The sequence below is a fragment of the Chlamydotis macqueenii genome, chromosome 2 (assembly GCF_036417535.1).
Source record: "Chlamydotis macqueenii isolate bChlMac1 chromosome 2, bChlMac1.mat, whole genome shotgun sequence".
In the NCBI taxonomy this organism is placed as follows: Eukaryota; Metazoa; Chordata; class Aves; order Otidiformes; family Otididae; genus Chlamydotis; species Chlamydotis macqueenii.
The window spans coordinates 17998738-18015042 of record NC_141557.1 but is presented as its reverse complement, the minus strand read 5'-3'; the positions used below and the strand labels follow the sequence as shown (position 1 = coordinate 18015042).

At 37.5% G+C, this 16305-nt stretch overlaps 2 protein-coding genes across 12 annotated transcripts in view; one reads left to right on the top strand and one right to left on the bottom strand.

The window, feature by feature from the left end:
• THNSL1 (threonine synthase like 1) overlaps positions 1-16305 on the top strand; it is a 119365-nt gene that overhangs the window by 83681 nt on the left and 19379 nt on the right. For 4 of the 11 annotated variants that reach the window (XR_015257828.1, XR_015257829.1, XM_086742149.1 and 1 more), the window contains exons 1-3: positions 13427-13513; positions 13934-13991; positions 15920-16007. The exons of 1 other annotated variant lie outside the window; for it this stretch is intronic. The gene's annotated coding sequence lies outside the window, so the exon portion shown is untranslated. Of the gene's footprint in view, positions 1-13173; positions 13215-13426; positions 13514-13933; positions 13992-15903; positions 16008-16305 lie in introns of those variants that run through there. 6 more of the 11 variants (XR_015257830.1, XR_015257832.1, XM_086742150.1 and 3 more) reach the window with 5 other exon arrangements.
• ENKUR (enkurin, TRPC channel interacting protein) lies at positions 560-12723 on the bottom strand. Its single transcript, XM_010127924.2, has 5 exons — positions 12559-12723; positions 9041-9186; positions 7475-7701; positions 5482-5628; positions 560-1557 (listed from the first exon to the last, which is right to left on the bottom strand). Exons 1-5 carry the CDS (start codon positions 12633-12635, stop codon positions 1384-1386), a joined length of 771 nt encoding a protein of 256 aa, XP_010126226.2. The 5' UTR covers positions 12636-12723; the 3' UTR covers positions 560-1383.

Genomic DNA, 16305 nt, shown 5'->3' with positions numbered 1-16305 from the left:
TGCACACTGTTTGGAGTCTAGTTTTTTATTTTAAGCCACAAAAAACAGCCACATTTTGATTATATTGTGTTTCTTAAGAAAGGCACCTTGTACTTCACTAGGAGATAATGTGGCATGTTATTAAGTGCTTATAATTGGTGTGGCTTTGTTAATATATACAGTATAAATAATTATTTTGAGTAAACAGTAAATGAAATTCATATTTTACAAAACCACAACTTTCTTCCAGCTTATGTCTTTCAAAAATAAACATGATTGCTTAACCATAAGTTACAAAGAACAAAATACACATTCCTGCTCACCCATGCTTTCCTAGTGTATGTCATCATAAACAAGTTTAAGATGCACAAGAAACATAGCCTAGAATCACTGTGAAGTCTTCAAAGGCATTCCCTGACAAATTTATGAAAGGAACTTGTAAAGGAACTTAATGCATGTGAAAATTTTCTTTTAATAGTTCATTTGAAATTTTTTACTTCATCCTCTTCTGATGTCAGATAATATGATGTCACAACAGCTGCTGGTGGTAATAATTGATACCATCCAGAAAAAGCTGTGTTCTGAAGCAAATGTTAGGCAGTAGGAAAGAAAAACAATTCTTCTTCTTAGGCAAATAATTGCAGTATAGTGTGCTGATAAAATTTCTGCCTAGGTCTTGACTCACATGCTAGTATATTGCTTTCATTCTAACATTACACACGTAATAGCAATCAAACCACATTTTTCTACTTTAGTTGTAAATTTACTAAATTATTACAGAATTATTTATATATAAGCGCACACAACAAGCTACATGTGGTATCTCTATTGCATGAAGTCTATATTATTATGGGCTTCCGCTATAAAAAGAAGTTTTGGTAACAAAACATGAGTACACAAAATGTTATGCAGAAGCCAAGCTGTTTAGAAATACAATTGCTCAAACTTATAAATAAAGTGCAACAGCTATTTAATAACTAATCCAGAAGCCATCCCACTCTGAAGTTGTATTTACCAAGCTGTCTTCAGCAGCCAATTATTTCACTTTGTTTTGGCTATGCATGGAAAGAAGTGCTTCAAAAAGATGAAACTATTTTTTATGCTTGTTGTATGATGTTTATAGAAATATTAGTAGTTAATAAAATTATAAATAATAATAGATTAAATTAATGTATTTATGCTTAAAGTTTAATTAATAATTTTATTTCAAAACATTTTGTGAATTATACAGATGAGAGCTATATGTAACAACTTTTCTAAGAAGCTACATACTTATATTCACTGCATATTTGCTTCTGAATAGTTGGCAGTTCAATTTCTTCTGAGAATTTAGGGGAGCACTTCTTGGAGATGTAGCAATAGAGAAAAAGAAAAGATGGAGAGTCAATATCTGAAAAACAGTCCTTACTCATTTGCAATGTAGATAACTTTGTGCTTCTCAATTACTTCTATGTCATGCTCCAGTTGTTTCATCTGTGATTCCAGCTTTTCTTTATACAATTTCTTGGGTATGGTGTCTATTTCTACTGGAAGACCCTGAAATTCACGATACACTTCTTCCCAGTTCTTTTTCAGCCCCTAGTGCCATTACACAAAAGGAAATATATGAGAAAAACTTCAGTAAGAATAATATGCATATAAACTACTTAGGGTTTTTTGTTAATATTGCGTTTGATAAGTGTCACTACAATGTTAAAATAATAGATAAATATATGGATAATGTTTAATTATCTTAATTGCACCAAATTAATTAAATGCTTGAAAGTCAACTTAGTTGCAACAGAGGTAATTTTGACTCATTCTGATGCAATATAAGGAATGGTCTATAAAAAACCCTGTGCCTTGGAGAGAAAATAATTACAATCTTTAAGAGGCAACAAAACAGTAATTAAATTGGCCAATGAAGGACGAGCTACAAAAATGCTAAACTGAAAAAAAGTAGGCCAATGTGACTAATAGTCAACGCTGTAGCCTACCAGGAACTCATACATTTCATTTCCAGTCCTCATATCTTCAAGAAAAACTGCAGAAGCTGAATAAAGAGTGACTCTTCCTTATTCCATGTAAGAGACTTCCTATGCTTTCAATGATCTACAGGTAGGCAACTTTGCTCCATTGTATCTAATGCTAATATCCTCACTGAGGAATTACTAGGATTCATAAAATCTGCCTCAAAACTTATATCACTGAAATGCCTTATTTTCTCCAAAATGCAACAGGAATTATCTTATAAATTGCACTACAGAAACCACTTCCTCATAAGCGGCAAGCTGGTTACCACAGGTAGTACCACTTCACACACAGTGGTGTTAGCTACCTTAAGTAATCACAGGACTACCCGCACTTGGAACTCCAGCCAAAATTTAGCATCAGTTTCAGTTCATCTCACCACCAGCTTCATTTTCCATAGTTGTGACATTGCTCACACCATGGACACCAAACTGATCCCACAATATTTTAATTTCTGTGAACTACTTTGAAAAAGCTCCAAATAATTGCATTGCCTCCCTAATCTACATTTACAATAACATCTATAGGCAACTTACTTATCATCTAGACTGAAAAACCTAGCTGTCACTGACCCTATCAAAAATAATTTCAATAACTGCTACCTCTCTTGAATGCTACTACGCAAAATATTACCTTACTAGATAAAGTGAACCGTATCTTCCATATATAAAAGCCCAAGACTACAACCTTGCCTAAAAAACCCATGCAATCATCTGAAATGTACTCCTAAACCTGTTAATTCAACATCAGACAAACTCTTATCCACCAATATATGCTGAATGGAACCAGATTGTGATAAAATAAAATTTAAAACTTGTCTTTACATCCTCATAATTACTGCAACAATTGCTCTTACTTTCTCTCCTCAAGAGGATAATAAACATCTATACATCCTATACGTGATGCATATATGAGGATTTAGTAGAGCTTATTCAGTGCATGGAACGTCCTCATGAAAACTATATGGGTGAACTTAATAATCACACACATTCATACAGCAATCTGTTAATAATACAATATGGCTATCAGTGAGAAAACACTTTTCCAAAATGTTTTTGGCTCTCAGTTCTGTTTCCTTAGAGGAGATAACAAAGTCTCTTCAGAAATGAAGAACTGAGGTTACCTCTTGGGAACTAAAGTTTTCAACTCTCCTCTATAACTGAAACCAGATTCAGCTGACACACTGATTTTATGGCACATTGTGATTTCCAGCCTCATGTCCTTCTTCTCCACTATTATTAAGCACCTTTTCCCCTAGATTGGCTAATTGATTAACATACCGAAATTAAATTTAGAGGAATTACTCTTAAAATGCATTTAGCTTTGAAGATCATTGCTTCTGTTTCAGAACTCAAGGACTCTTGTGCTTCAAACTAAGCATCTAAGTGTTGTCCATAAAGGTTATTCCAACAGTCTTCATATACAAATATCTATATACATTTAAAAACCCTGCCTCAATGCGTGAAACTTAGAGCAACAAGGCTATTTATTTACTGTCTTGTAATGCTACTTATCTTTGCAATCCAAGGCTGTGAAGTACTTAAATAAAGCTATATAACAAATACGTAGTCAGAAAATAAATACCATATTTCCAAAACTTTCATAGAAGAGTCATTCATAGCTTCTTTTAAATAATTCTTCTTTGTGTACATTAGTAAAAACTAGCTTGCAATAATTGAAACAGTGAATTTTAAAACACATTAGAGCACATACTCATCACAATTTACTCTATCCCTACAGAGTGGAGAGACCAAAAGCAGATCATGATCCCTTCATAAAAAACTCCCTCACAGCTCCTCCAACAGCAATGCATTATGCTGACCACCATTGCGTTGGGCTAGATCACAAACTGAATATCTGACTCTATATAAGGAATTCTAATAAATGCTGGATCAGTGAGAAATATGTACTGCGTTTATCAACATTCACTTTTATTATCATAAAATCCCAACCAAAATAAACATAATGGAGAGTTAAAAAAAAAGTTGGCACAAATTATTTCCCTTTATTTTTGTGAGTTCATGAGGCCTGATTTTGTTCTCAGACATGTATTGCCACGTATTCTTTCAAATCAGATAGTGCACATATGTTCACTAGGGATGTCAATTATTTTAAAAGATGGGAATTCCCATATGTCTACAGCTGAGCACTGGGTAGAAGCCACATACTCTGAGGACACTAATTCCTCCTGACAATATAACTGTATAAGTAATCCGGTCCATAAGAGAGCAAACTTTTTTGAAAAATTTAAAAGAAAATACGGAGGAAACAAAAACAATCTAAAAACTTTTTAATTAAAAATATTTCTGTGCACTTATTTTTAAAAATATAGAACATAATTATAATCAAACTAAATGCAGAACCCTGAGCAACTGAACTCACATGCCTTTTTGCACATATATTTTTGCTGCATAGCTAACTTGCTGGACCATCAGCTTCTCCCATGCCTTTCCCACCATAAAAATATCTTAATCTTTACCCTTGCTGTTATGTTTTTTTTATATCACTGTTAATGCAATACCGTCGGCTCCAATACTCCTTCCTAGCTTCTGCTACTTGCTGCATAAGCAAGAGACACCATTGTGCTAGCTATTTTGGATCTTACTGATTAATCACTTAAACCTTGCAAGTCACTTAGACACTGTGTTTTCTGTCTAGATATTCTGCTAGCTTTTTTTTTTTTTTTTTTTGTGGGATTTCATTATCTTGGAGATGTCCTTCCATCTCCTAATTTGTTTCAAGTGGCTGCTAAGATAAAGTTATTAAGGGTCAGGCTGATAAACAGATATCACATAATGTAAGCCTCATTTTCATAGGAAATTTGGTTAAAATGTGGTAATAAGAAATTCCAGTTCAAAGATGGGATATACTTCTAAAATGTCTCTTTTCTGCTCTACTCCTTTTATGGTATTATTTCTCTTTAGAAAATCTTGTGCAATAAAACCAGTTTGAAAGACAGCATCCTAAACAGCTTGACAAAGTATAATTTTCCCAGACATAATTCTATGTCTATATTGCAATTTAATTCTGTATTCTGGTTTTTGCCAGATTTTAAAGCATGACCTTATGCTTTAGTCAGTGAGGTCACAATGTGAAGATAGAAACTGCAAATAGAAGTGGCAATGTTATGCATCAGGGAAAAAAAAAAGGCAGTTTGTATTTTTCCATGATTCACAAGTAGAGAGACAGAACTGTTACTAAAACCATATAGGTGATCTGCATTCCTTTGAAGATTCACTGAAATTCCAAGTAATGTAGGGGGATAGGAATCTAACAGAATTGAAGTACTTGCAAAACTGGAGTAAAACTGTAGCTGGATCAACCCTCTTCAATTCAGTTTACAACTGTTCTACAGCTCCACCTAGTGAAAAAGTAGCTAACTCATTTGCCTCGCTTAAAAAATCTCGTATGCTTGTATTATTTATATAGACTTACATTACCTTATTTAATCTTTTCTACATGTTAATAATTACACTGAATCAAAATACGCACCTGCAGAAGATTTATCCTTTCTTCATCGGATAGCCGTTTCATGGCTCTTTTCTTGAGATGCTGCAAGATACTAGCCTCATATTCTTTCTGAGCTCTCTTCATTTCTTCATTTCTCCGTATTATATATTTTGGTGTAACACCATAATCCTATAAGAGTAAGGAAAAAGTTTCTTATATGTGCTTTTAAGAAACAAACAAAGACATACCTATCATCTACTGTATATTACATTTGCAAAGACATCTTGAAGTGGAATTTTGTGTCACTGAGCAAAAAAAATCTTAAATAACTGTGTTCTTGGAAGTATCAAACGTGATTGTCTTTGTAGCCTGAGCAAAAATGTATAAACAATTCCTTTCAATTTTTTTTTTTTGCAACCTTGGAAAACAACAGAATCCAGAAACCAAAACGTCTATTTATAAGAACTGATGATAGAGTGAGGAATTTGAAACCTGTTAATGACAGCAAGCTATTTTACATTTTAATATGGTGTCAGATTCTACATTCTGAAGCACATTCCTTAGATACTTTCCTTGAAAGGTCTTCTTGTATCCTGACTTTTGCTGAACATTGCATGCCACAGAGAAAGTGAATAGTGTTAACACATACATGAAAATTGGGCTAGTTAGGAATGATAAATTATCCCATACTGGATGTGGCAGAATGGTGCTTCTGGGAGGAAAAATAATTTCTGAATATTCCAGATGTGCTTGAGGGAACACGTCTATTTTGCCTTATCCTGTCTGCCTGTATCCTATGTAGCTCTGCCAGAAGCTACCAGAGTCTACCTTCTTTCTACCAAATGCAAAATGATTCACAAATCTTTTCGTGTTGGGTGGCACTATGACTAGCATGATTTATAGATATGTTTAGCCATGCAAAGGAACTGCAAGGGCTGCAGGTTCACTTTTTTGCATCTTCTCTGTCATGAGTTATGACATATGTCCTGTCTCTTTTTGCATAATACTCTGTCATGAGTAACCTGTTTAGATTAGCCAGACTCCTGATACATCTTGTTTTCCTGAGTAGTGGAATGGACTGTTCTTGTGCTTGGAGCAGGTTGTCCTTAAAGGCATGCCAGCTGTCTCAAGCTCCTTTGCTTTTCAGAGCTGTCTCCCATGGGGTCCTGCCTACTAGTTACCTGAATGAACTGATGTTTGCTCTCCCGAAGTATAGGGTCTGTACACCATCTCTTGCCTCTCCGAGGAGGAGAGGACCTAGAACTACTTCATGGCCTATGCGGCCAAGACTACTATTGATTATCACACCTCTGACCAGTTCTTCCTCACTTGTAAGTAGCAGAAGCAGAAGAGCATGACCACTGGTTGGCTCGTCCACAATCTGTGTTAAGAAGGTGTTGCTGACATGCTCCAGGAACCTTTTTGGATTGCTTTTATCCCATTGTTTTGTCCTTTCAGCAGACACTAAGGAGGGTGAAGTCTTCTATAAGAAGCTGCACTGTGATCTGAAGATTTCCTCAAGTTGCTTAAAGTTATTTAATCCAGTTCCTCACCTGATTTGATGGTCCATAACACTTTTGATATTTACTGGCCTTTCTTCTGATCCTAACCCACAAGTCAATTCCATAGAAGAGCCCCATATATTTGAACAGTTCCTTCATCCAAAAGGCAACCCCTCCTCTTCTTCCCTGTCTGTCTTTCCTAAAGAGTCAGCACTCATTCATTCATTCATTCATCACATTCATCACTCCATTAGATATTCTCTGGGTTCCAAATGCAACACATATGCTATTGCTTTAGCAGCATGATTCTGCCAATTTTTCTCTGACAGCATAAGCAAGTGAATACAGAGTGAAGGCAAGGCACAACTCTAGTGCTAGCAATTTCTCGTTGATGAATTTCAAAGCTCTACCAAAAACAGCAGTGGTATCTAAACATCTCAAAAAGACTCATAAACATTTCATAGGAAAATGCAATAGAAAACCTAAAATAGGCATTGCTACTAGTATTTCCACTATAATTTAATAAAACTTACCTTTTTTTTAATATATTTTGGAACAAGTCCTGAAGTTTCAAGCAGATATTTATCTCCCTGTCTTGTATCAACATTAATAGGTTGAGGCTTTTTAGGCAATCCTGTGATAGCAGCAACTGCATTTGTATTTATAAAATTCTTTTTACTCTGAATTCCCATAACTGGGTGATCTGTCCTCCGTGGCACTGATAATACAGGCAATTTCTTACTATCCTGTTCTTTTTTTCCTGTGAATTGAGCATGTAAACATTCTGAGCAATAACCATGAAGAGCTTTGCAATTTAATGTTATTACATTTTTCAAAAGGGAAAAAATATGTTAAAAGTTACATAAAATAGAAACCAACTGTATCTACAATGAAAGAATTTAGTGGGAATGTGCTACGATGAAAATGAGTATGTTTGTTTGGAACAACAGAAGTTTCATAACCTAGGAAATACCATGTTGTTTTAGATGGGGTTTCCTTACAACATACCAGTCATTTCCTCTTAACTGCAGTAGTACAGGACATTTTTTCAAATTTAATTAAAACTACTTTTGCTAGAGATGGTTGTTGTCAGGGCCCTTAGGCATTAATGGCCCGTCCCAGTCGGGACTGTTTTCAGTGCTAAAGCCATTTGTGTGTGCCATGCAAATTTGGGTGCTGGACTCCTATATTCTCTGAGAGCTTTTCTTTTTTTAATATATATCCTGTACGTTAAGCTCTTCTATTTTTCTAGGCTAGAACCAATTTTAAGATAAAACTTTATAACTCAATTACAAATTTTGACAGCAATTTACTTAGAACTCCAGCAAAACTAAGAAGCTCGCTCCACCCTTGCAGAACTAGCCATGAGGCTGAACATTAGAGCTGTCAACTCCTTATACCCAGAATTATGGTTTGTGCCCAAAGCTAGGATGCATTTTACATCAGAATATTCCAATTTTCTTATTTCTGTAACATGCTGGTCTCCAAAAAATCCTATGCTTTGAACACTGCCAGCCAATTTAATGTTATGGGATTAAGAGCCAACAATGAGTGCTGAAGAGTAAGAGTTGTATGTTGCTTATAACATCAAGAAAGGCACACATACTTTTCCCATATCTCTTCATGTATTAAAACCAATTAGTTGACTTTTAATACCCACATTCATATTATTTACTTTAATATTAATGATCACTTGCAGAAAAGAATAACGTAAAAATCTAAACTATATAATTACAACTTGAAATAACAGCAGGATAGAACAGGATATCAGCACCTCTTCAAGATCTAAACAGCTGCAGCCAGAAGAGATCTAATTTTTCTTTGCATTTCAGCTGGTTTTGTGCCACAACAGTAAATACTTACTGTATTTTCTAATCACATATCTAATCTCCTTGTTGCTTTTCTCAGTATTTTACATAATAAGAAATTTTTTTTTAAAATAGAGAAATAATTTTGCTATCATGGATACTATAAAAAGAACAATGGAAACTGCTCCAACAAAAAAAAAATATTCTCCATCACATTATTTCAACATTAATATTATACATTTTATTTTTTTTAAATACCTTATATTTCATCTATTTCATGTCTACACTTACTTGCTGGTAGCTTGGGTTCCTTTGAATGTTTCTGCAGAAAATTTTTTGGAGATGGCAGTGCAACTTTTGCTGGTCCCATAGTTTTCCACTGAGCTTTATTTTTTTCTGCTTCACGTTTCACAGATGGTCTAAATGTGGATATATACCTTAGACATTAAAAAATAGCAATAAAACAGTTGAACGTTAGAAAAATAGTTACAATACTTCTTCAAAGAATATACATTTTCTTAGTAGCCTATGCCAAAAGCCTAAGCTATTTTGTGTCTCCCAAATAAAGGCCATCATTCATACAACTTCCATACTAAGGCTAAGCCCAGCACTGCACCAACAAGTTGTTTTCCTGATTCTGAACTTAGCTCGCTTTTCCTTCTTCTCTTCCGTCTCCAAGGTCAGTGTTATCACACGTTGGGAAATGGTTCCTGTATGCACTGTTCATATAAATACTGAACACAGGTATTTTGAAACTCAACAAACCCTGAATTTTGGAAATAAACTGCTTTGAGTATTGCTTGCATGAATTCATTATTTTAATGCGATCGTGCGTTACACACTTTGGTCTTTATTTTTTTTAATTAACTCCATTTTGATTAGTTTTTTAATGTGGATATTTGTTTTGTTCAAAAATGCATGCAAAATATGCAGCTGTTGTGCATCTACAGGAAAATAGTAATCATGAACCTACTTTGCTAGATTTTCTATATTTGAAAGCTTGTAGTATGATAAAGATGCAAATGCCAATGTATCTTGGCTGTTTCAGAAGCTGCAGTTGCAATACATTGTAGGGCCTTACACAGCAATTGAAGACATCTAAGGAAGAGCTTAGTTGGCTTCAAAAAAGATGAGATCTGTGTTGATAATGAGAACATTCACTGCTTCATTCTATGGCATGAAACATATTTCAGAGGTGTGTAAAACCTCGTGCTTCAGAAAACACGTCAAACGTAGCTTAGAATTGGACAGAATGTCCTTGATCATCAGTCTATCTTATTACTGTCCACTGTATCATTGTCTCAATGTTCCTGTCAAGCCGTCTGTTACAGACCATTATAAGAGATTAGACAAAATGGATGACTGCTCCAAAATAGCACAGCAAACCATATATTTCTTATATTACACAGATCTGAACTATGATCCTGAACTATTGTAATCACTGTAACTAACTGAAACAGCTGATGTGAAAGGGCTGAGACATAAAAAGCTGTATGCATACGGTATGCACACACTGCTGTTTCGGTGTAATGTTGCATATGGCACTGTAACTTCTGCTTTAATCAAAAGTATGCAAACATGTTCCCCAAAATAAGCTGAATGCTGATCATTAGCTGATTAGAAGCATCTTGCCTCTATGTGGAGGATTGAGCTGTCACAGATGTTTTCCTGAGGGAGCAGAACTCCCTGCTCTTGAAGCCAAGGCTACCTCATTGTACCTTTTAAAATCTGTCCATCGTTAGGAAACATGTCATATTTATTTATGGTAGACAAAAGCTGATGAACAGTTTCACTATTCTTTCCCAGAAAAAAAAAAACTTTGTGTTTGTGAAAAAAACATGTTCATGAAAAAAAACGATACTATGTTTTCAGGTAAGGAAAAAAAGAACAAAAAAGATTACATATAATGCGCCCTTTTTAATGGAAATACTGAAGCAGTATGAAAGAAATTATGTCATGTGGGGCCAGTGAATGGGAATCATAGTAGCAACACTGATAAAAGCTTTTTTATGTGAGCTGCAAACATCCAATACATGTATTTTTACTTGATCATAACATTAGAACACATAAGAGGACTTCATTAAAAATGTGGAGTTATTTTGTCTTCTGAAGATTAGGTCTCCAAAATCAGAAAGAGGATTATGTACGTAAGAGTATATATAATTTTGGAAACACCTCTAATATTAAGGAATGAGGATTTATTTATTTTTTTTTCTGTTAAATTAATGGCAAACAGGCATAGACAAACCCACTACATCCATAAATAATTGCGTTCTTCACCATTTTCTAGGAGTGGCATTGTAGCCACACAGTGGAGAAAGGTAGAGACTTTATGAGGAATTTGTCCTCGTAGGTTGCACACAGTCTTGGAATGTGAAAATGAATGAGAAGGTATTGTGTTTATTACATATTGGCATAAGGTAAAGATATCTTTTGTAGATAGGTATAAGCATTGGACAAAGAGATGTGGCAGTTTTATCTTTTCAGTGACTTTTCAGGCCAAGTAAGTGGCTTAATGCTATCATAAACCAATTTCATAGGGTTAGAGAGGATTACAAGGAAGAAAACATGGTTATGGGGGACTTCAGAATCTTAATCCGTTCATCACTTGGCAAGGGGAAAAAAGACAATACGTTCGTAAGCAGACAGTTAGTATTCCTTAGGTGTCATCTTGGGACATCAAAGTTGGGGAAAATAAGGATGCTTGCCCTGGTGTCATGAGTAGTACCTGCTCAGCTGAGAATGAAATATGTATGATTTCATTTGAAAATAAAAGACCCTAGATTTTGTATGCATTAGTTAAAACTGGTCAGATCATGCTGTTAACCACGTTCAACACCATTGTCACCAGCTAGGTATTCGGCCCATTGCGCACCAAAGCAGGAAGTGGGGTGACAACAGAAGTCAAGGAGATCAAAAGGGGATTTAGTCAGATTACATTGAACCTAAGGAATCCCTTGCCTAAACTGAACCCCGTGGTCATGCAGGATCCAAATCCCTGAATGGTATTAAGCCAGGAATGGATTTAGTGTGCTGCATGCCTTGCCATACTGTCATTTCACTTTCCTCTGTCTCCAGAAGTATCTTTCATTCACACTGGAAACAAAAAAAAAGGTGTATGTTCTGTTTTTACATGGCAAAGGTTCAGAACTAGGAATCTCACAAGTCTGAACCCTTTTACCTGAAAAGGGATAACTATCTTTGTTCTGATGAGTGTCACTGATATTTATACTCATTATAAAGCTAGCTGTTGTGACCTACGTTAACTTTTCACTGAAAGTGCTAACTTAACAGCTCTCTCTCATATAAAGTAATAGGGACTTGAAAAAACAACATATGTTTGCATAATTATCAAATAAGGATTTTACAAAAACTCTCAAAGGAATTAATAGTAGGGGAGCAAAAGGTAAGGTTTTTAAGGTAAGGGGTGAGACAAAGAAGCAAAAAACCAATGTCAGAAAACACACCTCACACATGAAAAGAATGGAAGTGTGGCACTGAGAAAAAATTTTTAAAACCCCAACTTTTCAGCTGCTCAGTGAAAAACTGTTGTAAGTGTGAATAACAAAAGACGTCATGTAATTTCTCTGTGTGGAAAGAGTGCTTTCTAAGTTCTTTGTCAATGAACAAGATGGCAGTGAAGATATCAAACTGATATCTCATGGAGCAGGCTGTAAACCCTCAGATGTTACTTAGTGACTCATTAGGAGTCACTAGATTTATTTTTTTAATACCTGTTACCCGTAAGATGCATTGCCTTGCCAGAACCAGTCACCGTGCCTGCAGGTGGTACTGTCGCACCCACGTACCTGGGAGGTTTGACAGGCTTCTCATCCGGGCGGGGCAGGAGGTTATAGATGCTCTCCTGAGCACACTGCGTCGTCATCCTCCGGCCGAGGACGGACCTCAAGGGGAAGGGCCCACCCCGCTGAGGGACCCGGGAGACGGGGAAGCGACCACCTCGCTGAGAGGGCCTCGCGTTTCCTTCCTCCTCGCCCCTGGCCCACTTCAGCGACCGGCTCCTTCCCGCCGCTGAGCCCCTCGCCCGCCCCCTCAGGCCCCCGCCGCCGAGGCAGGCCGCGCCGGCACACTGTTGTGTCCGCCGTTACTGGGGAAACGCGTTGCTAGGTAACAGCGCCACGAGGGGGCGGAACCTACGCCACCCCGCTTCCACCCCCCTCCGGCGGAAGGCAGCTGTCGGCAGGCGCTAAGGCCAAGAGCGGCAGCGCAGACGCAATCGCTTCAAGCAACGCTCGGAATTGCGCAGGCGCACTTCGCGGAGCTGAAGCCGGCAGGGCCGAGTCAGGGCGCGCCGGACTGCTTGACTGCGCCTGCGTGGCGGCTCTCGGGCGGTGTCGCGAGGGGGCGGGGTCGCGCAGGTGGCTGCGCGTGCGCGGCGGCAGGGGTGTGTAGGTGAAGTTGGGGGCGCGTGCCCTACCCGTGGCAGCTGTCCGCGCCCCCGCCGGTACGTGCGCGTGCGCTGCCCCCCCCGAGGCGCCTGAGGGCGACGGGACCTGCGGCCGGCCCAGCCCCGCCCAGCCCAGCCCAGCCCAGCCCAGCCCAGCCCAGCCGCCGGGACAGGGCAGGGGCGGGCAGGGGCGCCGCCGCTCCCGAGGGGAGGTGGGAGCCCGGAGCTGCGCTGATCGGGTGGGTGGGGGCGACTGACCCGGCTCTGCGGTGTCATAGTGCCCCGGTGCGGTGCTGTGCGGCCTGGCCGGCCTCCTCCTCCCACCCGCGCCTTGACACCTTCCGGGCGTCGAAACGGTGAGGCGGGAACCTTTGCAGGGCCTTGGTCTGTGGGGTGGTCGCAAGAAGGTTGACACTGAGTACTTTACTTTGGGATTTTTTTTTTTTTTTTTTTTTTTGCATGAAACTTCCGAGAAAAGTCAAATGGACGTTGTCCTGTGTTAACAGTTTTGAAATATAATTATCAGTCTTCACTGACGTTGAGGTCTCTAACGGCTGCAAACTGCCACTGACTTGTTTGGTTACTGGATTTTAACCGTATGTTATGATGTTGCAAACTTTATGTCTATACCAGTAACAAAGTTCAGTTTTCGCTGTAAGCCCTGTCATTGGCAATGGATTGCTGAATTGTGATTGAGTTACACTGGAAGAGATAAAACCAATTGAGCAGCTGAATAAAGAGATTCCCTGCATTTTTTCTTTTTTTTTTTGCACCAGATTAACCAAGTTGATTTCAAATGATACCATAGACTGCTTATAACTTCATGTAAATGTGGTAAGCTTATAAATAGGAACTAGACCCAGATTTCTCTTTCTTGTCTACACCTGTAATTTTGGGGGTATTTAAGTCCCAATGGCCTAGGTTCATAAAGCAATCCAGATGTTATGCCCAGCAGCTGTGTAGTGTGTACTGAGTGCGTGCACCTCAAAGTGAAGCTGTAGTGCAACTAAACATGGTAGGCAGCCACTATACTTGGTGTGGTTTGGACTCCCTTAGTTCATATATAACGCTTGAAGTGATTCTTACATTCAGGAAATAAAATTGCTAAAATATTGCATCTAATTTTTTAAAAATAGTGAACGTAACTTATTTACATCTGGCTGCTTAATGCAAGTGCCTCTTTCTGGCTCTGTAGCTCCATATGTTTGTATTCACTAGAGTGCACTACTAGTATGGTACAGCTTTATAATGATACTGAGTATTACAAGTACTCTTCACAGATTGTTTTTTCTTTTTAATAAGTATTAAAACCTTATATGGCATCTACACATCACCATTCCCTTCTACTTGACAAGGACTGGGAAAAACTTGTACAGTATGGTATGTCCATCTTTACTGTGGTCTGTCCCTTGTAATCTCAGCACTGGGGGCAAACACAGGGACTTACTGTTTCAAAGCTCATCTCTCCACCCAGAAGTGAGCAAATGCAAAGATTTAAATTCTTAGAAGTGTTTTGACTTTGTAATATATGCTAATAGTGTGGTAAGGAAAGCAGAGTGTAAAAGACAGACCAGGAAACACGGAGCAGAATCTAGAGCAAGGAGCATCTAGAAATGGAGATTCGTCTTTTTTTTGTGGTTTGCTCTTACAAAACTTGAGCTTCTGTGTTGGTTTTTAAGTTTGTAACCTGTGTCTCTGGAGTCATTTGATATTCTGCACACTGATGAGGAACAGCAGGGTCTTAAAGGACTGGTGTGATAACTGTAGATGTGAGTTAATCGTGAGTAGGTCTTTGGAAGATGGTGCAGTTCCCATTTGGTGCTCACCTATCTTCTACTGCAGTTCCAGGTCTCCTCCTGCTCTCTACAGTGATAAAAGGCCGTTGGACTGGAGAGCATCTAGATAAAAGGCAATAAACAATTAAAGGATTTGGAAACTTAGTGTTTAGTGGATTCCTTTAATTGTTTTAATTAATTTGTCTTGATTAATCAGTGATTTTTTTTTCCACTGGTAAAAGAAGCTGTTGTATAAACTAAAACAAACAAACAAACAAACAAACCTGTTGCAAAGCAAATGCTAGGTGCTAGCAGCTTGATTGAGTATTTAAAATGTAGTTATTCAAAGTTGCTGATTGCCATTTTGGTTACGTGTTACAGTGCTAGGAGGAAAAAAAAAAGTACAACTTGCAGCTTAGTCAGCCATCTCTTTGTACTGCATACTATAGCAACTAAAAGTAATAATTTCTAAAAAATGCTGATTTTATATATATTGCAAATATATATATATATTTAGAATTAATGAGTAAGCACTGACTTGCATTTTTACATCTAAAATTAAATTAGTTTCCTAAAAGGAAGTTCAGTATTGCTTTTCTTTAAGCACTTTTAATCATGAACAATGAATAAATAGCAGTAACAGAATTATACTTGTTTGCCTACCTGAAATGAAAAATGACTGTGTAGGGATTTTCTTTGCCAATTTGTGCTGATTTATGCCCCTTACTCCCTTTTATAGAGATTTTGAGAGTCCTTCCCCCTTTGCCCTAAATATTATACACAAATCATATGCTGCAATTCATGCTGATACTGGTGTTGATTTCTCTAAGCAAACAAAATACTGTGTTGAGAGATTCTTACTTAATCTTTGGAGATACAACTGTCCTAGTGACTTTTTTTTTTTTTTCTCAGAGTAGAGTGTCCTCATGACGTGTTCTTTCTCTCTCTCACTTTATGCAAACTGCACTCAGTACAATTCCCTTATAGGAGTTCTTCACAAATCACTTGCTTGGTTTTCCACCCCTTCGGAAGAGAACTGGATGCAACTCTTCCAGCCTTGCTGTTGCACAAGTCTGTGAGTCTTCTTTGTATTTAAGTCAATCTTGCATTTGCTTTTGTTAGAAAGAAAATATAAGAAATCAAATGCATCTTGGGAGGTAGCAAACACATGCATATTTTGTTAACATTTTGATTACATGAAGGTAATTTAGTTAATCTTCATTATTTGTAAATGTGTACTTAAAAGTAACTCTACTAGAGGAAAAGAAAATTGATTTTGAATTCTTATAAACGATATTATTTGCTAATAATATGGTAGAGTTAGCTTTGGATATCTTTGTTTACCCTGAGAGCGTGGACTGTTTGAAGTTGGA